The sequence below is a fragment of the Bubalus kerabau genome, chromosome 4 (assembly GCF_029407905.1).
Source record: "Bubalus kerabau isolate K-KA32 ecotype Philippines breed swamp buffalo chromosome 4, PCC_UOA_SB_1v2, whole genome shotgun sequence".
In the NCBI taxonomy this organism is placed as follows: Eukaryota; Metazoa; Chordata; class Mammalia; order Artiodactyla; family Bovidae; genus Bubalus; species Bubalus kerabau.
The window spans coordinates 50,867,708-50,891,753 of record NC_073627.1 but is presented as its reverse complement, the minus strand read 5'-3'; the positions used below and the strand labels follow the sequence as shown (position 1 = coordinate 50,891,753).

The following is a 24,046-nucleotide window of genomic DNA, read 5'->3' as shown; positions in this document are numbered from 1 at the left end:
TGCAAGCTTCAGGATTTCCCTGCTGGTTCAGTTAAGACTCCACCTTGCAATGCAAGGGCCATGGGTTTGATCCCTGGCTGGGGAACTAAGATCCCATAGGCTGCAGGGCAACTCAGCCCGTGTGCTCCAGAGCCCACGTGCCACAACTAGAGAGTCCTGAGCCACAATAAAGACCCCAAGTGCCACAACTAAGACCTGATGAAGCCAAATAAATAAATAAAATATTTAAAAAAAGAAAGCAATCTTATTGCAGAGACCATAATTTTCACATGCTCAACGTTAGCCTGGTAGCTTTACACTGCAGATAAATGTCCAGAGCAGGTTGGGAAGTAAGGAGCAAGACTTTGGGAGCAAGTCATATGACATGTCCTGGAGGGAAGGCTTGGTGGCCTGCCAATCAAGACTGGAAACCTAAATATCAATAGCGGCCACTCTGGGGATGTAAACAAATGAGGCAGGCTGGACGGGGGACTGTGTGAACTAGAGAGTTCGTGTTTCCTCTAAAAGAAGCAGTCACACAAAGCTTCAGTTAACTTTGGCCAAGTGGAATATAAAACCAATGTTACTGTCACCCCATTTTTTTCAAGACATGGCAGTAATGCATGTATTTATTTCAATCTCCCACTTTTTAAACAATACTCTATAAGCCAATCAAAACACATCAGTGGCTGTGACTAGCCAGAAAACCACCGGTCTGCAAGCTCTAGTTTCTTCATAACATTAGGTTTATATTCTAGTTTATTCATAACATTAGGTTTATATTCTTCACTTTGGCAAAGCAGGATGCAAAAGGCAGATGGTTTTTCTGGGAGCACTGCTTTGTAGAGCACAAAATACAGAAAAACTGGGATTTCCCAACTTCTGAAAACATTATTAATAAGTGTTTACTGATTATATAATCTAGGTGTACAGGTAAAAAGTCAAAGGAATAGTATTAAATCCTTGGTGAAATTCAATTGACAATTAAAAAATATAAAACAGGTAAATCAATTTTGGATAGACATTCTAAAACATCTAACTTGTCAAAATCACCTCTTAAGGCCCTACTTTTCAGGCAAGCAAAACTTAATATTAAATTAAATATTAAATGTTTATGCTAATAGAAATATTAACTAATACCTATGATATACTAGTTATATTGTAAGTTGTGCGTATATTTCATAGCACATTGAGGTCTCTCATATAAAGTGACGTGGACAGTTCCCTTAAGCCCTTTTCATGTAATAAGCAGCTTAACTTTATTATTTTAAATGACTACAGGACATATATAGCTATACCTTTATTTTGATGACAAATAATGGATCTTATCCATGATATAAGATACCAAGATCTTAGTCAAAAATCTACTTCTGCCCCAAATAACAATACTATTTCTATAGAAAAATATGACATCTTTAGGGTAATCAATTTTATAAGTTGATCAAAAACACATGAAAACAAAAAATCACTTGAAAAGGCTCAGAGTAACAGAAAAACATCTGCCAAACACTGCATAAACTAAATACAACGTGAATGCAACTACAATTGAAGATGTATTTCTTCAAGAAGGTTATCCATACGAGTACTTCTAGAGCAATACACGGTTCCCTTTCCCATGCTCACAATTCACTGAAGATTACCACAAGTTTATTTTTTGAAATGCAACAACATACGATTATACTCACGAAATTGCTTCCTCTCGGTTTTCTCCCCAGGAAAAGCAGTGACCAAACTGAGAATCAGCAAATTCATGAAGCCCTCCTGCAGCAGCAACACTGAAATAACCCCAAACGTTCTTATTGCTGCGAAAATTCAGCTCTTGAACTGTTCCTGAGCTGGGCTTAAAACCCTGTTAGGGAGTGAAGAATATGAGATGATATTATATTTACAAGAAAGAGAACATGCATATACTCACTGGTCAGGTTCTATGTAATCACATACACACAGGAAAGTGGAAATGACACACAAAAGTCATGAAGGCTTTCGGGCTAAGGTCCAGCGCTACAGACCCACTGAGGACTCGACGGCGACTGAGGTAGGACTGAATGACCAGTGGAACACTGATCACTTACATGTCTGCTCCGATGAAGCCTCTATAAATTTCCCTCTCCAGGGGAGGTCCCAAGATACTTCAGATATGCCTTCAGATAGCATCTTAATATTAAAGTTCACAATGGGGGGAAAAAAAAAAGTGTAAACCTTTTAAGTGATGGGTTACCTCATCTGGATTTTCACTAGTGATACGAGCAGCAATAACATGGCCCCTTGGGCAAGGAACGTGAGCCGAATTTTCAAAATCAATGGGAGCATCGCCCCAGGGAGAGACCCCGTACATCATTCGGATATCCTTGATTCTGTACAGAGGGATCCCCATGGCAATCTGAAAGGTAATAAAACACACATCACTCATCTTTCACAGTTACTTCCCTTAAAACGTGGAGGCTATCAGATGACGGAAAAGACTTTTCACTTGAGTAGCCACCACCTAAAACACTTTGTTTTTATAGTCTACATTCTACATCATTGAATAAGCAACTCTAAATTACTTGAAACAAAACACACAGAAGGTGTTAATTACTTCCCACTTCTTAAAAAGTCCCCAAATCCCTAATGCAATAGACATGAGCTTCCCTCTAATCGTCCTTTCTCCATCACCCTTATTTGTAAAGTGTCTTTCAAAAATACGACATTTTTAATCAGAATGAAAATATCCAAGGGAAATGTCAGTGGCTCTCCAAGAAGTTCAGACAGCTAAAAAGTCCTAACTATGTCATAATTACCTCCAAATTATCCCCACAAATCAATGGAAAAAGTAGATTTATATACATAAGTCTTCGTTTACTGGGTTCCTTAATAGGGACCACTGGGGACCAAAAGGGGTTCCCATTGTTGGACAAAGAATATGTATTTACAAATCAAATCAAACTTCATCATTAGCTATTACTGCTTCCCACAGCATCTGTTTCCTGGGCAGAATGGAGAAAATAATATTAACAGTGGTACTGTAAACATTATAAAAATACATGTGTGCTGCCACACTCTTGCCAGGAGAAACCTCAGCCACCACTCTGAAGTGGAATTACTTCAATTTATAACACTAGGAAAAAAGAAGCTGCTGTTTAGTCACTAGGCCAGATCCAGCTCTTTTGTGACCCCATGGACTGTAGCCCACCAGACTCCTCTGCACCGTGGGATTTCCCAGGCAAGAATACTGGAGTGGGTTGCCATTTCCTTCTCCAGGGGATCTTCCCAAACTAGAGATCAAATCCATATCTCCTACATTGGCAGGTGGATTCTTTACCACTGAGCCACCAGGGAAACTTAAAAAAATGACCCAATGGACTGTAGCCCTCCAGGCTCCTCTGCCCCATGGGATTTTCCAGGCAAGAATACTGGAATGGGTTGCCATTTCCTTCTCCAGGGAGGAAAAAGGAATAGAGGACAATTAAAAAGCAAGGTTTCTCAGAATTGAAATAGCTGAATATAGCATATTCTTTGTAAAGGGTCTTGCAAAAATATGACATTTTATATCAGATGTGTCAGGCTAAAAAGAAATACTCCAGAATTGCTCCATATCAGGAAAACCCACCCACACATCCCAAGTCATCCAGCGCAAGACAGGAGCATCACATGAGACTTGGATAGGAGGCACTTTCCTCTTAACAAAGGCAGGTTGAGCCAGTTTGGCATGCATTTGTCATTCCAAACTTCTCTAGGCAACCCTCTGAGCCGAGAGCAGGGTGACTCACCTGGAGCTGTGCGGCAGGGAGGTTGACATCGGCCACCATCTCTGTACAGGGGTGCTCCACCTGTAGCCGAGGGTTCAGTTCCAGAAAGTAGAAGCTGCCATCCTGGCTGTAGAGGTATTCCACAGTCCCCGCACTCACATAACCAACCATCCTGGCAAGTTTCACCGCACACTCAAAGAAGAAAGAGAAGCCAATCTAAGTACCTCACCTGATCCAGCGGATGGCCCACTGCTCGTCTGAAGCTTCGCCCTCTCAAAGAGCCAGAGTTTATGGGAACCACCAAAGGCTTGTGGCCATATGAGAGTAAATTTCACCCTCTTTGATTATTACACAAGATTCCTATACATGGATGACAAACTCAGTTCAAAGCTGAGTGAAAACAGTGTTTTCCACCTGGGGTCATAGGTAATCCCACCTTATGCAGGCAAGATAAAGCACCATGGCAGAGTCTTCACTGTATTTCCAGTATTCTTCCTAGAAACATGGGTGTCCAGCTAGAGACTAGATTTTCCACTCTGACAGCAAGTGACAAAGTTTTAACAAATGCAATGTCAGAATGGGTGGGTGAAGGGTAATCCCTGATTCATGTTTTGAAAAGGAATTGCTTACCCTCTATTCTCAGCTTTTTCCTGTCTACGGACTGGAATGTGGTCATGACACTGCAAGCCTGTCTCATCATGCAGCTGAGAACATACTAAGAGTGACAAAACCAAACAGAAAGAACCTGAATCCCAAAATGGTCTCGTGGAGCAGAATGGTCCTAATCACCTCAGGTTATGAATGAAATGAAAAATAAATTTCTAACCTATTGTGCGGTTGTATTTTTTAGATTTCGTTACTACAATAGCTTAACCTGTACGCTAATCAATACAGAAACTATTAAATTCAGGAAGGATGTTGCTGTTTAAAAAAACTGATGTGATACTGAGTTAAAAATAGGGTAGTAGCTCTCAAGGAAACAGATACTGCAAACTGGAAAACTGGTGACCTCCTTGTGAGGCATAAGAAAACATTCGGAGGGACTTCCCTGGCAGTACAGTGGTTAAGACTCCACGTGTCTACTGCAGAGGGCATGAGTTTGATTCCTGGTTGGGGAACTAAGATACTGCAAGCCACACACCGAGGCAAACACACACACATTTGGTAAACTGTCTCCTAAAGTAACTTGGAATGCAAACAAAATACCAACTAAGCCCTAGGAAAAATGGCTAGAAAAAGTCAGAATGCGAAAAAACCAAAAGGCTTTGGACCCCTAAACTAAAGATGATAATCTTGCCTTGAAGCAACCCAGTCAAAGATGAGATCAAGGGCGGCTGCTGTAGTTTCAGCTGGCCTCGAGGTAGTCTTACTGAATGGAGGAGAGAAAAAGGGCTGAACGCAGAAGGCAGTAAATAAAGAGGAAAACATTATGTCCAGAGAAACCTTGGGTATGATTACTCCTACGTGAAGCTGACGAGAAGCAAGGAGTCCAGAAACTTACTCAGTTTTGAATGAATCATATTGCTAAACATACCAAAAACCTGGCTTTCCAAACCCACGACTGATAATCTCAGTAATCTTTGTGGCCCCAATCCTGCACTCAGGAGGTGAGCTGGGAAAGTTCTTCTAAAGAAGGCGTGATCACCCAAGCTCAACCACAGAGGGAGGTGAACAAGGAAGAACATCCTAGAGAATAAGGCCTTAAAGACGGGCAAAGAATTTACTTTCAGAGAGCAGAACCAAGGGGAGTCAGAGGGCTCACTGAAGAGTTACTCCACCGCATGACAGGAGATGACCACAGTCCCTGCCTACAAGAATGTGACTGCTGTGGACCAGTGACTATTGTCTGTTTTTCATTCTTTTTTTCTAAATGGGAGCCATCCTGTTCCTACTCAGCACTATATAAGGCGAAAGGAGGTGTCACAAGGTAATTTGTGATTACTGGTCCATAAAAAGCTACATGCACATATAACAGAGGACTGCACACCATCTAGAGAGCCTGGACTTTGGGTTGAACATAGTTAACTGGATGGGACCTGGGGCTGTCTTCTATGGGGGAAGGCTAAGTAAGTTCTAAGAGTAAGAAAAAGGGTGTGAAAGGATAATGGGTAGCCAGAGGAGCAGACTGAGACACAGAATGTTAAACGCCCTCCAGTAACTTTTCTTTGCGTCATCCATTTAGCAGTACAATCTCCTGAATTTCAGCTGAGCATAAGGCTGCTCAACTAGCAATTACAACTCCTAACAGCCAATGCAGCTAGGTGTGATTGTGTAACTTAATTTTGTCTGGTGAAAAGTGAGCAGAAGTAAGATGTGTGACTTCTGGATCTCACTTAATTAATTAATTTATTTTAATTGGAGGATAAAGAACACTGTGATGGTTTTTGCCACAACATCAGCATGAATCAGCCACAGGTATACAAGCTTGTCTTCCAAGTCCTCTCTCCCCCCCGCCAACACACTACAATGTGAACAAGTTCTTGTAGGCCAGCTTTAATAATGAAGATGATGACACCTTAAGACAAGGGTTGGCAAACTTTCAGTAAAAGGCAATTAATAATTATGTTCAGCTTTGTGGGCCATACAGTGTCTGTCACAATGACTCAATTTTGTCACTGCAGAGATAAAACAGCCATAGATAATAGATAAATAAATTAGCAAGCTGTGTTACAAAAAATTTTGTTGACAAAATAGGTGACAGGCTGGATTTCGCCTGCTAGCTGTAGTTTGCTGTTCTCTTCTAGGAAATGGCCTTCCCTTGTGGCTCACTCAGTGAAGAACACACCTGCAATGCAGGAGACCTGGGCTTAAAATTCAACATTCAGAAATCTAAGATCGTGGCATCCGGTCCCATCACTTCATGGCAAATAGATGGGGAAACAGTGGAAACAGCGGCTGACTTTATTTTTCTGGGCTCCAAAATCACTGCAGATGGTGGTTGCAGCCATGAAATTAAAAGACGCTTACTCCTTGGAAGGAAAGTTATGACCAACCTAGACAGCGTATTAAAAAGCAAAGACATTACTTTGTCAACAAAGATCCTTCTAATCAGGCTATGGTTTTTCCAGTAGTCATGTATGGATGTGAGAGTTGGACTATAAAGAAAGCTGAGTGCCAAAGAATTGATGCTTTTGAACTGTGGTGCTGGAGAAGACTCTTTAGAGTCCTTAGACTGCAAGGAGATCCAACCAGTCCATCCTAAAGGAGATCAGTCCTGGGTGTTCATTGGAAGGACTGATGTTGAAGCTGAACCTCCAATACTTTGGCCACCTGACACAAAGAGCTAACTCATTTGAAAAAACCCTGATGCTGGGAAAGATTGAAGGCAGGAAGAGAAGGGGACGACAGAGGATGAGATGGTTGGATGGTATCACTGACTCAATGGACATGAGTTTGGGTAAACTCAGGGAGTTGGTGATGAACAGGGAGGCCTGGTGTGCTGTGGTTCATAGGGTCACAAAGAGTCAGGCACGACTGAGCAACTGAACTGAAATGTGTATTTTGGGGGTTTTATATTTGTTTTTTATCTTTGGCCGCACTGAATGGCTTGCAGGATCCCTGTTTACCAACCAGGGATTGAACCTGGCCATGGCAGGTTCAATCCCTGAACCTGAAAGCCCAGGATCCTAATCACTAAGCCACCAGGGAACTCCCTAAGCCACTGTATTTTGGAAGTCACTTTACTACTACTTTAACTACTAATAGTAGTTAAAGAATAAATCTCAATACACACACAAACATACACACGTAGAAATGAAATGTAAAAACACAGACAACCATATATTTAGCTTCTTGGGAATCCAGGGGTAAAAAAAGAAATGGAAAACATATCTCCAATAAGATGAAGATTGAGTTCCAAAAAAGACCATGTTCAGATTTCTAAACTACAGCTAATTCCAAGGGACCCTATAAAACTGCTGAGAGATTCTTTTTTTCATAAAATAATACAGAATATGTAAACTTGAAAGCTACTTAGAGTACCTTGTAAGAGATAAAGGACTTGAATAAATGCATCTGAAGACTGAGGGATAATCAATCTAGAAAATGGAACTACCAGCTTAACCACCAGCTTATCACGTGCTTATTAAAGAACCAAACCATAAGATTAAAGATCCCCAAACATGTCTTTATCCCTTCTCAAAATAGTACACTGAAATTCTTTGTCAAAAGCATTAACTAATTTAGAGTTTGCAGTGTTCACTGGCATCTCTACTAGAAGGAGAAAAGAAAGAAAATTTTTATTTTTCCTCTAGGTAAAGAATACTTTCTAAAATGTACTTTTAATTGGATGACAATTGCTTTACAATATTGTGTTGGTTTCTGTCATACATCAACATGAATCAGCCATAGATATATCTCTGTCCTCTCCCTCTTGAAGGATAGAACTTATCAATTATCCAGAATCATTGCCTGATATTGCACTATTCTCAGATGGGCATATGAATTAAATGAGTAGTAGTTCTGTGCAAGAAAACAAAACTTCGAGCTTTTCACATACATACCTGTTCCATATGTTCAAATACTGCTGGAGTAGCGATAGCAGCAGGAGCTTCTTCAATAATCTTCTGATGCCTGCGTTGCACAGAGCAATCACGACCAAACAAAGAGATAGCGTTGCCATACTGATCTGCTAAGATCTGCACCTCCAGATGACGAGACTGTTTGGCTAGTCTCATGACAAAGATAGGAGACCCAGGAACTTCAGCTTGAACCTATATTAGACAAGAAAATAGGACAAATTCTTAAGGGGTAAGTACTTTTCTATTTTGATAAGCTGCTTCCACTTCAATAGGCAAATAAATGCCTGGGAGTGTCAGGGACCATGTTAGAAATACACACAAAAAAATTTTATTTATATATATATATATATATATATATAGTTCATACCCTCATCTATTCTTAAAACACTGTATTCTCAATTATATAACTAATATTAACTGATGGATACCTAAACACATGTTACAAGGGCAAAGAACAAAATATTATGAAAACACACACAAATTCCAGAAAAGGGCAAAGTATTACCATTAATTCCAAACAGCCAAATGTACAATTTGCTCCAGATGAAAAACTTTCCTGGTTCACATTACATTACATATTGTTGTAGTCAAAGAACTTTCATCAGTTTTGAAGCATATTCCCATTAGATATAGAATTCTATACTAGCATTCATTTTCTTTCGGCACTTTAAAGATACCCCAATGTTTTCTTGTTTCTACTGAGATGAGAGCTAACAATCTTACTGTCATTCCTTTGAAAGTAATCTGTTTTTTCCAGCTGCTTTAGGATTTTCTCTTTTTTCGGGGAGTGAGGTGGCAGATTTACTCTGATAAGCTTAGATGTGGTTTTCTCTATACTTCTTGCAGGGCTCATCGTGGTTTTTGAGTCTAAGCTTGATACCTTTTCAAGAAATTCTGAGCCATTAGTTCATTAGTTCAGAAAGATTCTTAGCCGTTGTCTCTTCCCCAGTGGCTCAGCAGGTAAAGAATCCACCTGTAATGCTGAAGACATGGATTTGATCCCTCAATCAGGAAGAGCCCCTGGAGGAGGAAATAGCAGCCCACTCCAGTATTCTTGCCTGAAAAATCCCATGGCTGGAGGAGCATGGCGGGCTACAGGGTCACAAAGACTTGGACATGACTGAGGACAATCACGATGCAACGATGCTTCAAATGTTGCTTCCATTCCGTGATTTCTTCAAACATTGCTTCTGCTCCATTTGCTCTCTCTTCTCCTCTGAGACTCAAAGTATGTAATGTTAGATGATTTCACTGTCTTCTATGTGCCAAATCTCTTATGCTCTGTTCTGTTACATAACAAGTCACCTCAAAACTCAGCAGCTTGCTTAGGACACCAACCATTTTCTTTGCTTGTGATGCTGTGCTCATCTAGGCAATTCTGGTGGTGCCTGTGGTCACTCAATGTGCATATCATCATCTGGTGACTTGAGTGGGGCCGAATGGTCTCATTCAAATGCCTGACGGTCTGTGTCAACTGTTAGCTGGTGGGTCTATGGAGCCTCAACTGGAACAGCTCATCTCTATCGCATGTGACCTCTCACCCTCCAGTAGGCTAAACCAGGCCTTCTTCAATGCAGTGCTCTAAGAAGTGGGTGAAGACAGAGCTGCAAGCCTATACAAGCACTAACCTCCAGAACTTACACAATACCACTCTGGCCACATTCTAATGGTCTAAGCAAGCCACAAGGCCAGCTAAGATTCAGTTCAGTTCAGTTGCTCAGTCGTGTCTGACTCTTTGCGACCCCATGGACTGCAACACGCCAGGCTTCCCTGTCCACCACCAACTCCCAGAGCTTACTCAAACTCATGTCCACTGAGTCGGTGATGCCATCCAACCATCTCATCCTCTGTCATCCCCTTCTCCTCCTGCCTTCAAACTTTCCCAGCATCAGGGTCTTTTCAAATGAGTCAGTTCTTCACATCAGGTGGCCAAAGTATCGGAGTTTCGGCTTCAGCATCAGTTCTTTCAGTGAATATTCAGGGTTGATTTCCTTTAGGATTCAGTTTAGCCTACTGGAGGGTGAGAGGTCACATGCAATAGAGACGAGCTGTTCCAGTTGAGGCTCCAAAGACCCACCAGCCAACAGAATCTTTCCTTTAGGACTCTCAAGAGTCTTCTCCAACACCACGGTTCAAAAGCATCAATTCTTTGGCTCTCAGCTTTCTTTATATTCCAACTCTCACATCCATACACGACTACTGAAAAAACCATAGCTTTGATTAGACGGACCTTTGTTGGCAAAGTCATGTCTCTGCTTTTGGGGTGGGAAAAGAGATGTCATCTCTTAATGGGAGAAAAGCCAAAGTCACACTGCCAACGGATATACATACAAAGATGGGAGGAGTTATCGCAGCCATCTCTACAAACAAGCTACTATGGTCTGCCTCTGGCAGTAATTCACATATTTCCCACATGCAAAACAGACTCACCCCCTCCCAAGACCCCCTAAGTCATCCAATCATGGCATCAGGCCCGAGGTCCATTTTCCCATGAGTCACACAAGTCATGTCCACAAGCAAAAGAGACTTCTTGGGTGCAGCTCCTCCTATTTTTGCAAAGATCTGGGAACTAAAAAGACAAATTATCTGTCCCCAACACTTCCAACATTTAATGATAAAATGGGGATTAAAAAATACTCCAATTCAAAGGAGAAACAATAGGAGGTACATTAACAGTCACTGCTGCTGCTGCTAAGTCGTTTCAGTCGTGTCCGACTCTGTGCGACCCCAGAGACAGCAGCCCACCAGGTTATCCCTGGGATTCTCCAGGCAAGAACACTGGAGTGGGTTGCTATTTCCTTCTCCAATGCATGAAAGTGAAAAGTGAAAGTAAAGTCGCTCAGTTGGGTCCGACTCTTAGCGACCCCATGGACTGCAGCCTACCAGGCTCCTCCATCCATGGGATTTTCCAGGCAAGAGTACTGGAGTGGGGTGCCATTGCCTTCTCCGTAACAGTCACTGGTCCACACCAATTCTGAAGTCCAGATGGGTAGACATTGTCAGGTTTCCTTATTCCACAGGCATGGAATTTGTTTTGCTTTTCTCTGTGGTTCAATTCTGATCCCTGGGAGTGGCTTCCTAATCCATGGTTCCCCTCTGTTCTTAGCGGCCCTCAGGGGTCCGGAAAAATCTCCCTTACTACGAGAAATGACTAATGTTTACAGCTGAACAACTTTCCCAGTCTGCTTCCTATTCATAGGAAATTGAAAGTTCTGAGGCCTCTTTAAAGTTTGAACTGTCTCTGTCACTTGCAGTCCCTTTGGTACATTCATCAATATAAGTATCTTGAAAAGTTTATGAGTTTCGTATGAATCATATTGAAAATTCACTTCTTGCCCCAAAAACATTTTTATAATTTTTCTGCACAGACCTCTCTATACCTTGGGCATGTCAGGCTGCTGTGGGACAACGTTTTTAAAATTCTTAGAAGTCCTTTTTTTCCTAGCTCTTAAATTATTTCTGAGGTTTTAAAGGATCTCCCAGGCACTCCTGATTTGGCCTCTACTCTGAAGTCATTTTTTACTTTGAAAATTTTTTGCCAGCACCAGAGAGATCAGTAATGAGAAACAGCTCTATTTTTAAACTCAACAAGTTTGGAATACCTTTTTTAGTTCACTTCTTTTTTATAGTTAAAAAACAATCGTAAGCATTCAATAGATACTTTAAACACTTTATCTAAAAAGATCTCTTTAAGTAGATCTAGGAGTTCAGTACAGTCTCTGCTTTCCAAATTACCTCAGGTAACTGTTGCATCATTACAGAACATGGGTGACCTTTCCCCTCATTTCCGTTCCATCCTGCACCAAAAGTTTTTTTATCATTCCTCTAGGCTTCATTACCAAGCTCCTTACCATCTTTTCCAGACGTCACCTATGAGCCAGTCTCAAAGCAAATGCCACATCAGTGGAGTTTAGTGCAGTCGCTCAAGTCGCGTCCGACTCTTTGCGACCCCATGAATCGCAGCACGCCAGGCCTCCCTGTCCATCACCAACTCCTGGAGTTCACCCAGACTCATGTCCATCGAGTCAGTGATGCCATCCAGCCATCTCATCCTCTCTCATCCCCTTCTCCTCCTGCCCTCAATCCCTCCCAGCATCAGAGTCTTTTCCAATGAGTCAACTCTTTGCATGAGGTGGCCAAAGTCCTGGAGTTTCAGCTTTAGCATTATTCCTTTCAAAGAAATCCCAGGGCTGATCTCCTTCAGAATGGACTGGTTGGATCTCCTTGCAGTCCAAGGGACTCTCAAGAGTCTTCTCCAACACCACAGTTCAAAAGCACCAATTATTCGGCGCTCAGCTTTCTTCACAGTCCAACTCTCACATCCATACAAGACCACTGGAAAAACCATAGCCTTGACTAGACAGACCTTTGTTGGCAAAGTAACGTCTCTGCTTTTCACTATGCTATCTAGGTTGGTCATAACTTTCCTTCCAAGGAGTAAGTGTCTTTTAATTTCATGGCTGCAGTCACCATCTGCAGTGATTTTGGAGCCCCCCCAAAAAATAAAGTCTGACACTGTTTCCACTGTTTCCCCATCTATTTCCCATGAAGTGATGGGACCAGATGCCATGATCTTCATCTTCTGAATGTTGACCTTTAAGCCAACTTTTTCACTCTCCTCTTTCACTTTCATCAAGAGGCTTTTTAGTTCCTCTTCACTTTCTGCCATAAGGGTGGTGTCATCTGCATATCTGAGGTTATTGATATTTCTCCCGGCAATCTTGATTCCAGCTCGTGCCTCTTCCAGCCCAGAGTTTCTCATGATGTACTCTGCATATAAGTTAAGTAAGCAGGGTGACAATATACAGCCTTGACGAACTCCTTTTCCTATTTGGAACCAGTCTGTTGTTCCATGTCCAGTTCTAACTGTTGCTTCCTGATCTGCATACAGGTTTCTCAAGAGGCAGGTCAGGTGGTCTGGTATTCCCATCTCTTGAAGAATTTTCCACAGTTGATTGTGATCCACACAGTCAAAGGCTTTGGCATAGTCAATAAAGCAGAAATAGATGTTTTTCTGGAACTCTCTTGCTTTTTCGATGATCCAGCGGATGTTGGCAATTTGATCTCTGGTTCCTCTGCCTTTTCTAAAACCAGCTTGAACATCTGGAGGTTCACGGTTCATGTACTGCCGAAGCCTGGCTTGGAGAATTTTGAGCATTACTTTACTAGCGTGTGAGTTTAGTGCAGTTGTGCTGTAGTTTAGTTACTTTTTTTGCCAGGGCAGCATTACACCTTTAGGTATCAGTTTTTAGGTCAGTTATCCATTGATGCCTACCAAACCACCAAAATTTCAGTGACTTAGGGCACTAACCATTTTGCTTACAGCAATTTGAGCTGGGCTTAGTTGGGCAGTTCTTCTGCTGATGTTGGCTTGGAGCCACTCAGGGAGTTAGCCATCTAGCAACTTAACTAAGCTTGGAAGGTTTAATATGAACTCATGTACATGTCTCAAAGGTACAGATGAAACTGTCAGGTCTAGGAAGCCTCAGATGAGACAACTCATCTCTGCTTTGTGTGGCCTCTCTTTTTCCAGAAGCCTAGACTATGCTCTTCACAAGGCGAGTCTGAGGCTCATTCCAAAAGGCCAAGGGCAGAAGCCAGAAACCACTTGCAGCTTTGGTTTTGAAACTAGTCACCATTTCTACTGTATTCTATTGGTGAACACAAGTCACAAGGTCAACCAAAACTCAAAGGGTGGAAGGAAAAAAAAGTCACTATTTCTTTATGGGAAGAAGGCGAAATCATACTATAAAGGAAGCGTACACAGGGATGGAAAGAGATATCATGGTCATCTTTGCAAATAATCTCTCACAAGCTCTTTTCTGTATTTTTCATCCTTTTTGTCTCTTCATGCTTCAGTCTGAGCTTTCTTCTGACTTGCCTTCCAGTTGCTAATTATTTCTTCAGTTGCATCTAAGATGCCATTAAACCCCTCTATTGACTTAATTTTCAGTTCAGTTCAGTTGCTCAGTCCTGCCCAGCTTTTTGTGACCCCATGGACTGTAGTACACTAGGCTTCCCTGTCCATCACCAACTCCCGGAGCTTACTCAAACTCATGTCCATTGAGTCAGTGATGCCATCCAACCATCTCATCTTCTGTCACCCCCATCTCCTCCTGCCTTCAATCTTTCCTAGCATCAGGGTCTTTTCTAATGAGTCAGTTCTTTGCATCAGGTGGCCAAAGTATTGGAGCTTCATCATCAATTCTTCCAATGAATATTCAAAACTTGAATATTCAGAACTGGTTTGATCTTCCTGCTGTCCAAGGGACTCTCAAGAGTCTTCTCCAACACCACAGTTCAAAAGCATCAATCCTTCAGCACGCAGCTTGCCTTATGGTCCAGCTCTCACATCCATACATGACTACTGGAAAAAACATAGCTTTGACTAGACGGACCTTTGCCGGTAAAGTAATGTCTCTGCTTTTTAATTTGCTGTCTAGGTTGGTCATAGCTTGTCTTCCAAGGAACAAGCGTCTTTTAATTTCATGGCTGCAATCACCATCTGCAGTGATTTTGGAGCCCAAGAACATAAAGTCTGTCACTGTTTCCACTGTTTCCCCATCTATTTGCCATGAAGTGATGGGACCAGATGCCATGATCTTAGTTTTTTGAATGTGGAGTTTTAAGCCAGCTTTTTCACTCACTCTTTCACCTTCATCAAGAGGCCCTTTAGTTCGTCTTCACTTTTGGCCATAAGGGTGGTATCATCTGCATATCTGAGGTTGATATTTCTCCCTGCAATCTTGATTCCAGCTTGTGCCTCATCCAGCCCGGCATTTCGCAAGATGTACTCTGCATATAAGTTAAATAAGCAAGGTAACAATATATAGCCTTGACGTATTCCTTTCCCAATGTGGAACCAGTCCATTGTTCCATGTCTGGTTCTGTTGTTTCTTGACCTGCATACAGATTCTGAGGAGGCAGGTGAGGTGGTCTGGTATTCCCATCTCTTGAAGAATTTTCCAGTTTGTTGTGATCCACATCGTCAAAGGCTTTGGCGTAATCAATGAAGCAGAAGTAGATGTTTTTCTGGAACTCTCTTGCTCTTTCTATGATCCAGCAGATGTTGGCCATTTGATCTCTGGTTCCTCTGCCTTTTCTAAATCCAGCTTGGACATCTGGATGTTCTCAGTTTATGCACTGTTGAAGCCTAGCTTGGAGAATTTTCAGTATTACTTAAGTTCAGAGAGCCTGAGTGAAGCCAAGCCAAGAGTATCCAGATCAGGAATTAACCATCCCACATACTTTATCTAAGATGTCAGCACAAGCAGGGCACAAAAACATAGGAAGGTACTGACTCTTCCTTGTTACTAGGAAGGCCTATGAGCCACACAAATCATATAGGGAAGAGCTATCTGAGAAACTGAGCAGTTTTACATAAGACAGAATAATTACTGCTTGAATTAGCTAAATGAATAAAACCTTAGATTGAATTGGACATTTCACTGATATTTTTTCCCCCTGCTACTAAGTAGGTAGAGGTTAAAGCGAATGATTAGATTAGTTACAAACAAAAAATTTAAATATTTTCTGGACATCCAAATTATAGTGTGAATTAAATCACATATCTCTGATATACATATTAGTTCAGATAAAGAACAACAACTTGTACTCCACCTGTCTGAAGAGGTTAGGGAAGTCATCTGCATTGTTGACTTTTCTGATTCCCTTCCCTCCTCCTCCTTCTGAGGCCTTGATCATTACTGGATATCCAACTTCCTCTGCTGCCTTCAAGAAGAAAGAGAAAAATTGAAGTGAGAATGCTATTAGTAGAGAAGGAGAAAACTGGCATTTTCTCCCTTTAAAAAATGCTGTCATCTGGTAGATCTATTAATATATACATTAAAATATCGACCACTGGTGATTTATAAAGGGAAGATGAGTAGATATAAACTTTCACTTTTTACTGTATTTATTACTGAAGATCCTGAAGATACGGTATTAGATGAGAAAAGAAGTACCAGAATAGTATTTGCAGTAATGGATTGATCCAAAAGAAACTGTGTTTGTCTTTTTTTAAAAAATACTTCTTTATTTATTCAACAGTGATGGGTCTCAGATGTGGCACGTGGGGTCTTTCACTGTGGCCCACGGACTCTCTGGCTGTGGTGTGTGGGCTCAGTTGCTCTGTGGCACGTGGGCCCTTAGTTCCCTGACCAGGGATCAAAACGAAGTCCCCTGCATTGCAAGGCAGATTCTTAACCACTGGACCACCAGAAAAGTCCCAAAAGAAACTGTATTTTTTGGTAGGTAAAAAATGGTTCTATATTGGCAATTTTGTATGGTTCAATCTAAAATAATCCCATATAGGTCAAAAACAAAGTAAAACTATATATATACACACATATATATATATAAAATTATGTACACATTCATACACTTACTTATTTAAGTACAAAAAAACAAGTCTAGACTATCAACCACTGGTGATTTATAAAGGGAAGATGAGTAGATATAAACTTTCACTTTTTACTGTATTTATTACTGTATTATTAGAATTTTTTATAATATGCAAGAATTTGTGCCTTAACCATACTTTTTATTTCTTAAAAATTTACCAAAGTGTACATTTTCTTTGTTCCATAACTTCTCTTTTTAAAAAAGACAAAGAAAACACAGGCAGTTCACTTAATATAAGCTGACCACCTCAGCACAGCTTCTGATCTTTTGACAACATAGAAGACTCAACAAATCAGGATTCTCACATATCCAGAAATTTTTTCTCACTCAACTTTTTATAAAAGATAAAAATAACAAGATACCAAAACATTAATAGTCAGAAAACTAATTTTAAACAAATGCCCTAAATGTGCTTTTCATATTTACAGTATTTTATGATGAGATGATCCCAAAACTTTTCGAATATTTAATTATATACCCATTAAGCAAGGAGCCAATTAAGTCAAAATATACCTATTTATTAGATTGCTATGCTATTATTAAAAGGTCTGAGGTAGCCTTTACATGTAATAATATGGAAGATATCCACATTGTAGCTAAGGCAAAAAGCAGATTGGGGAAAAGTTAACCAAAAGTTTAAAATAACTGAGTCATTCCTTTGTTGAAACATTCCAGTCTTATACAGTTTACATTATAAAAACATCTAAAAAATGTGTCACCAGAAAAAGACCATTTTGAAAATCCTTCAATCGTAGTCCCATTTCTTCTAAATTCTCTTAACTTCTATGCTTACAAGCAAAATCAGCATGAACTCAGTCAGTGGGTGATAAATGATTGAAGAAGCAGGCACAAATGTGGGAAAGACTAAAAAATAGGAGAGCCCACATGATATAAGAACAAGGCAGGCCTTTAAAATACGTACATTAAGTTCTAGACACAGGTCATCCATTTAAAGTATTTTAGAAAAATTTTAATGCCACGAGGAAAATTCTTATATATAGGAAGAAGAAATCTTGGATTACAAAAACAATATATATGGTAAGACCCTAATTTCATAACTATCATAACAGTTATAGTTATGGGAACCTATTAATAAAGACTGTCATTAAATGAATCTATGAACCAAAAAAGGCTGGCAAAAATTTTATGTTTATATTATAACCAGGAAAAAAGAATTTTAACTGATAAGCAATATAGCTAATTCCCTACGAAGGGTTTCTACTCTTTTGCAAATTATAGCAAATAGGACATACATCAGCAATTCAATTGGAAATATTAATTCTTCCTATTAAGGAGGTTACAGGATGCTTAACTTGAAATGCAAGCAACAGAGCAAAATCAGTTGAACATGCAGTGTTCCTCTTGAATTTATTGCAGATGAGTCAAACATGAGTAGCTCGCTTTTCTAAAATATAGCTCTTTGATCATCTCCCTGGTGGCATAACTGACACTTCCAACTAGTTAAAAAGTGAAAGGAGAAATAACTGGAGGGGACCGTGAAGGAAAGAAAAAATAATGTTGAAGAAAAGATCTCCTTTTGCTTCGGTGCATGTTTCTACATAGACAGACAATAATTAGAAGAACAGTTTCAGCCTCTATCAGCTCCCTCCCTCACTCCTCTCCAAAGAAAAAAGAATGAACTCTGATCTGTCAGTTAGGAAGGAGAAACTGAGCATGTATAGCTCAGCCTCTTCACCTTTGAGATAAGCCCACTACACAGAACACATGTTCTTTCTCAGCTCTCAATCATACAATAAACCAAATGGCAAAAGCCGTCTCTGTGATTACTCACATTGCCAGTAACCAGTGAGTGAGCCTGCTTAACTGACGTTCACTTTACGAATCTGATTGTTGCTGCACAGTTAAGACATTTTCATCACCATATCTGTTCGTATTAAAGCTGACATTTTGATCTCTGTCTGCCAGGGTTCTCGGTTCTGAACTCAACGGGGCAAAAAAGCGGTTTGCCCCTAACTCCACCACACACACACACACACACACAAACACATACACTCTAACAGGTTGTGGAGAAAGAATCAGGACCTCCTTAAAGCTATGATTTAACCACCTAAGAAGTGTTCTGTCCAGGTGAGTGGCTTGCTTCAATACAAAATTTAAATTGTTTTTGTGAAACGTAGGTCACTTCCTCATTCTATTACATAAACTACATCTCCTGGTCTTACAACCCTAACACTATCATGGGTATATATCATAAACCAGGCTCCAAATCCCCATATTTGGGACTATAATTGGTCCGTTGAACATGATCACACCCCAGAGTTAGTAACCTACCTTCAGCCCATCATCCACATCCTTCACATAACCTTTTTCATATAGTTCCTGAGGAACATTTAAAATTCGTTTTGAAAAATCATTTTCATGCCAGTCCACACAAAGACCTGCAATAGATAACAGTGACTTAAAAGCAGCTACAAGAATTTCTGTTCTTGTCGATTTTCTTCTTACACCTTTCTTAAAATGCTTTCATATTTATTCAAACTTGAGGGTAGATGTGAGAAAGAAGAATACCATAAAACCCTAATCAGTCCTTGGAGTTAGCAGGATTTACCTAATATCAAGATCTGGCCATTTGGGTTCTGATGCTGGAAAAAGTCAAGAGGGATAATAGGCAGCAACTTAAAAAAAACCAAAACAGAAACGCAAGGACCTGAATACAAGACAAACAAACAAAAAAAAGCATGCCAGACTTCTCACAGAAACTCAGCAAGCAAAGGATCTTCGATTTGTGTGTTCAGGCCTGCTCCAGGGCCAGAGGTCTGAGAAATAATTCAATCTTTATGAGCCCTTGGAAATGGAAATGGCGGTTTTATTGGCCTCAGCAGAGTCATGACGCCAAGCTTCCTGACTGTCCCTGTACTCAGCCACAAGGGGAATGGTACAGCCTCTCCATTCAAACAAGAACAAACTCAACCTTTTATTTTAAACTGTTTGACCCAGCAGGTCTGGAAAGGATATTGCAATTCCCCTGGAGAGCCAGAGTAACAAGAGTTCAAATCTGTTCAGACTCAAAACAACGGTAGCTCCCATTTGTAAGAGGTTTTAGTGTGTGTCTGCTCCCTGTGCTTGAGGACCGCAAAACAGAAGTTCATAATACTGTCAGCTCTAATAATCCACATGGCACTCTTTAAGGGATCTGTCAAGAATAAATCATTTTTAGAAAAAATTCAGGCTTCTGCATGCTTGGAAGAAAGGTTGATTATTGACCCCAGTTTTCAGGGCAAATGAGTGGTTGAATGGTATTAAACAAGCAAAACAAACCGTCAACAGATTGTGGGCTCACATTAAGAAAATACTGGCCAAAAAGAATATATACGTGGATCCATACGACTGAATCACTTTGTTGTACACCTGAAACTAACACAACATTGTTAATCAACTATACGCCAATATAAAAATTTTCAAAATATAAAGACTGAATAAACAAAAAGAAAGAAGGAAACTACTGGCAGGCAAATATCTGAGTAAGCGGGTTTTAGCTTTTTCTTAGTGATTTCAGTCATCGCCCAGGCAAGTTCAAAGGCCTATTCCACCTAAGAAGACCATCTCTGAGGAAGATCCTAGCCTAGGAAGACCTATCCTAGCATAGATCTGAATCCACAGAAGCAGATGAATTTCCTCAGAGTTTTTCCAAATTAAGTCCCAAGATCATTTACATTACCGTTTAGCATCTCTGAACCGAGTACAAAATTTACATTCTTAAGACATGATAGGATGTTGTATGAAAGGAGCAAAGGTTAGCACTCCCCTTGACAAAGATGGAAGAGGCTCTTGGGCCTGACAACACGCATATGCTTAAGACATGATAGAATCATAGATACAGCAATTAAGCCAGGAGATACAAGCTACCAATCAATCAACTTGGATTCTATTTCTTGTCAAATATTTAATACATTTTAAAGCAGGCTTAAGCCCCCAGCCACAGTCCCAAATACCCTACTGAGCTTTTCTGCACTTTAAGATACAAACAAGAAATAAAATTTCTTACCACTGCCACTCCATGGAAGAGTTGGGATACCAGCAGTTTGAGCCACTATGGAAGATGCGATCTTATCCCCCAGAGCCCACATGGCTTGGCTTGGAGGACCTAAAAACAAAACAAGAAAAGAATCCTGACTGTAACATTTTGGCCTCATTTCTTTCTCAAGTATTTTGTCTTTCATATAATTGTTTTTGTATTTGTCTTGTATCCCCCACATCACATATTATCCATATCAGAAACTTGATTACGGGGACTGCTATGTTTTGGCTCATCTTTGTATCCTTTGTAGAACCTAATGTAGCAGATTTTTACACACAGAGAGAATTCAATATATGTAAATATATGCTGAATTAAATCCCTGACAAATCATCCTTCATGATCCAACTCTACCAGATTAACAAAGTCTTCTCTTTTTTTTATGATTATCCTGAAATAAGGACAATAAAGTTTTGGGGTTCAAGTCTAAAATATTATACTCTCCTTGGACTTAGGGAAACCCAAAAGGAAGATTTATCATTAATAGGCTTTACAAAGCATAATCATCATTGTTGAGACAAAGACAGAAACACTTACTGCCATATAACCTAGATTTTTCTCTATCTATAGGAGAGCAGAAAAGTCGGAAGAAATAACCCTCACTTACAGGAATATAACCTATATGCTTCAACGTGAAGGTACTGATTCATATTTAAGGGCACACTGCCAGGGTAGCCTAAGTATTCAATCATCTTTTCTACATAAAAACAGGTCCTTTCTCCACATGTTTTCTTAAGGTTAATGACAAAGTTTTTAAAGGCCAGTGTTCTGGATATCAGAGCCTCCTCCATATCTCATAGAAAACAACCCAGGGACAGAAAACACAATCAAGATACAAAATGTAAGAAGTGATAATGGTAGGAGAAAAAGAACATGAAGAAGAAGGTTACTCTCAGAGTTACTGATTGATGAATATAAAAGCCCAGTACGTGATGAAAAATAAAAGCCTAGTATGTGTTAAACAGAAGAAAAGCAAAATATAGAGGGGGAACATGGACCAAAATAACAGAGAGAAACAGAAAAGCAGGAACAGTACGTCAGAAAGGCTTACCCATGAAGGCGATGCCATTTTTCAGAAGAAGTTCTGGGAGCTTGGGATTCTCAGAAGCATGACCCCAGCCAGCCCAAACTGCCTACAAGGGAACACAATATGATTCATTCTTAAAATTCGTAGTAAAAAGAACACGATTTAACTGTATTCCTTTCTAACCAAGACTGGCCGTACTTCATGAGGTACAATAGTGCTATAGCAGCCTAATGCTTAATTCAGCTTTTATGCCTGATTCTTGGCCAACTTTTTACAGAACAACAATAAGCAGTCGACTGTGGTAAAACCTCTGAAGACGTCAAAAACAAGTTGAGATTGATGTTAAGATCCAGCTGGTATTGTTGCGCTTCAGGAAAGTCAGTTCATGGCCTTTCAACTACACTCTACAGAGCCTCTTCTAGAAATGCTGGTTTTCTTTTGTATATTGTATTACTTTGGCCACCCAACTCCACCTTTATATCTAGTGGTTATACTGCCATACAAATCTCAAGTTTTTTTCCTCTTTGGGCTTTAAGACACTTAGCCTAAACTCTCTACAACAATGTGATAGAGAAGAAAAAACCTCCTTCTACACTACCGTGTTCTAGACTACGAGTATTTCACTGGAAATAGGTAACTTTCACTTAGTGGGAGGTTTGAAGGTGAAATGGATAGAACAATCTCTGAAAGACCTTACAAATCTCGTTTAGATAATGTTTACTTTATGGTGACTCATTTCACTCTTCTCATCTTTCTTTTCCCTCTCTGTATATACCCTATAAAGGCTCTTATCAAGGTTCAGAAAAGGTGCTTTATATAAAATTAAAATTTCTTCACTGGCTATCCCCTCGTGCCTAATTGTAAAATGGTTGAATTTGGCACAGGGAACGCTTCTCAATAATCTATAATGACCTATTATGGGGAAAGAATCTAAAAAACAGTGGAAGACCTGAACCAAAGGCCAGACACTATAAAACTCTTAGAGAAAAACACAGAACACTCTTTGACATAAATTGCAGCAAGATCTTTTTTGACCCGCCTCCTAGAGTAATGAAAATAAAAACAAAAATTAACAAATGGGACCTAATCAAACTTAAAGCTTCTGCACAGCAAAGGAAACCATAAGCAAGGTGAAAGGACAATCTTCAGAATGGGAGAAAATATTTGCAAACGAAGCAACTGATATAAAACTGAGAATATGTTTTATTCTCCAAAACATAAGCATAATAGTGGATATATGTCTGTGGATACCTGATTCACTTTGCTGTACAGCAGAAACTAACACAACGTTTTAAATCAAACATACTCCAGTAAAAAAAAAAATTTTTTTTTTAAAGGCTGAATTTGGTTTTCAAGGAGACGCTGGCATGTCTTACTTGCACTGGGATCCTTTTAGCAATGTCAAGAATTAACTCCACATTTGCATAGTTGTTGTTGTTGGGGCCTCCTGGCACGGGCACGTAGTGATCTGCCATCTTAATGTATTCTGGAAACACAAGCACATTAACAATAATTAAAATTTATTTTCAGAAATGTAACATCAGAGCAAAAACTACACAAAAGACAAGTACCATCATAAGTAAGCATGGGACAAACTACATTCGTGGGAGAACTTCCAGAACCATTCATTTGGAGGCTCTTTGTTAAGTCACAGGCACTAAAATGTGATCATCTCAGGAAGCTCTGACACTAAGCAGCAGTTCTCAAACAGTTCACTGCGTCAGCTTTTTGAAGAGTCATTATGATCTATAGATTAAGGGTGATGTGTCACTGAGAGGCCCATTATTCTGTTCGGAGAAAAAGTTCTATGACACCTTTCATCTTTAACTTGCACTATATTCTGAGAAGGCCCCTTTCCTGATATAAAGCCGGGACAAAATGAGGAAACCTGGGAGAGACTGGAGGGTTTGTAGACTTGCTAAACAGGAAAGGTGAGTTACAGGAGTCTGTCAAGTGCTTGAAAAACATTTGTTTATCTGAAATGTTCAGGATACTACGTATTTGAAAGATACTTAAAAAGCTAACTTCTTTCCTTATTTTTTTGGGGGGGGCTCAGTATCCCCTTTCAAATCTGTGACCTGATGTTTCTTCCTTTTCTGGAAGTAATTGTGGCAGAGCAGCTACAATGTAAAGACTGTACTAAGCTCTTTATATACATTACTTTATTTAATACTCAGTAATCCTTTTTATAATAGGTATTATGAGCATCCAGTTTATAGGGAATTATGTCTTGGAGTGGTTAAATAATTTGCTCAAGGTCTATCTCCACCATATTTTTTAAAAAGACTCTTTTTGGGGGGTGGAATTTGGTTGCTGTGCTAGGTCTTTGTTGCTGCATGCCGGCTTTTCCCAG

General features: G+C 40.0%; 1 protein-coding gene and 1 non-coding gene across 7 annotated transcripts in view; one reads left to right on the top strand and one right to left on the bottom strand.

Annotated features, from left to right (window-relative positions):
- The window catches only part of ACACA (acetyl-CoA carboxylase alpha), a 288,803-nt gene that overhangs the window by 162,333 nt on the left and 102,424 nt on the right, over positions 1-24,046 (bottom strand). For all 6 annotated transcript variants that reach the window (XM_055577329.1, XM_055577328.1, XM_055577332.1 and 3 more), the window contains 9 exons: positions 23,070-23,179; positions 21,718-21,799; positions 20,637-20,735; positions 18,923-19,029; positions 15,848-15,958; positions 8,210-8,419; positions 3,729-3,899; positions 2,198-2,359; positions 1,665-1,828 (listed from right to left, as the gene is read on the bottom strand). In XM_055577329.1, coding sequence (XP_055433304.1) covers positions 1,665-1,828; positions 2,198-2,359; positions 3,729-3,899; positions 8,210-8,419; positions 15,848-15,958; positions 18,923-19,029; positions 20,637-20,735; positions 21,718-21,799; positions 23,070-23,179 — 1,216 coding nt within the window. The remainder of the gene's footprint in view (positions 1-1,664; positions 1,829-2,197; positions 2,360-3,728; positions 3,900-8,209; positions 8,420-15,847; positions 15,959-18,922; positions 19,030-20,636; positions 20,736-21,717; positions 21,800-23,069; positions 23,180-24,046) is intronic.
- On the top strand, positions 20,363-20,490 carry LOC129651964 (U6atac minor spliceosomal RNA). Its single transcript, XR_008714453.1, has one exon. It is a non-coding gene; the product is annotated as a U6atac minor spliceosomal RNA (small nuclear RNA).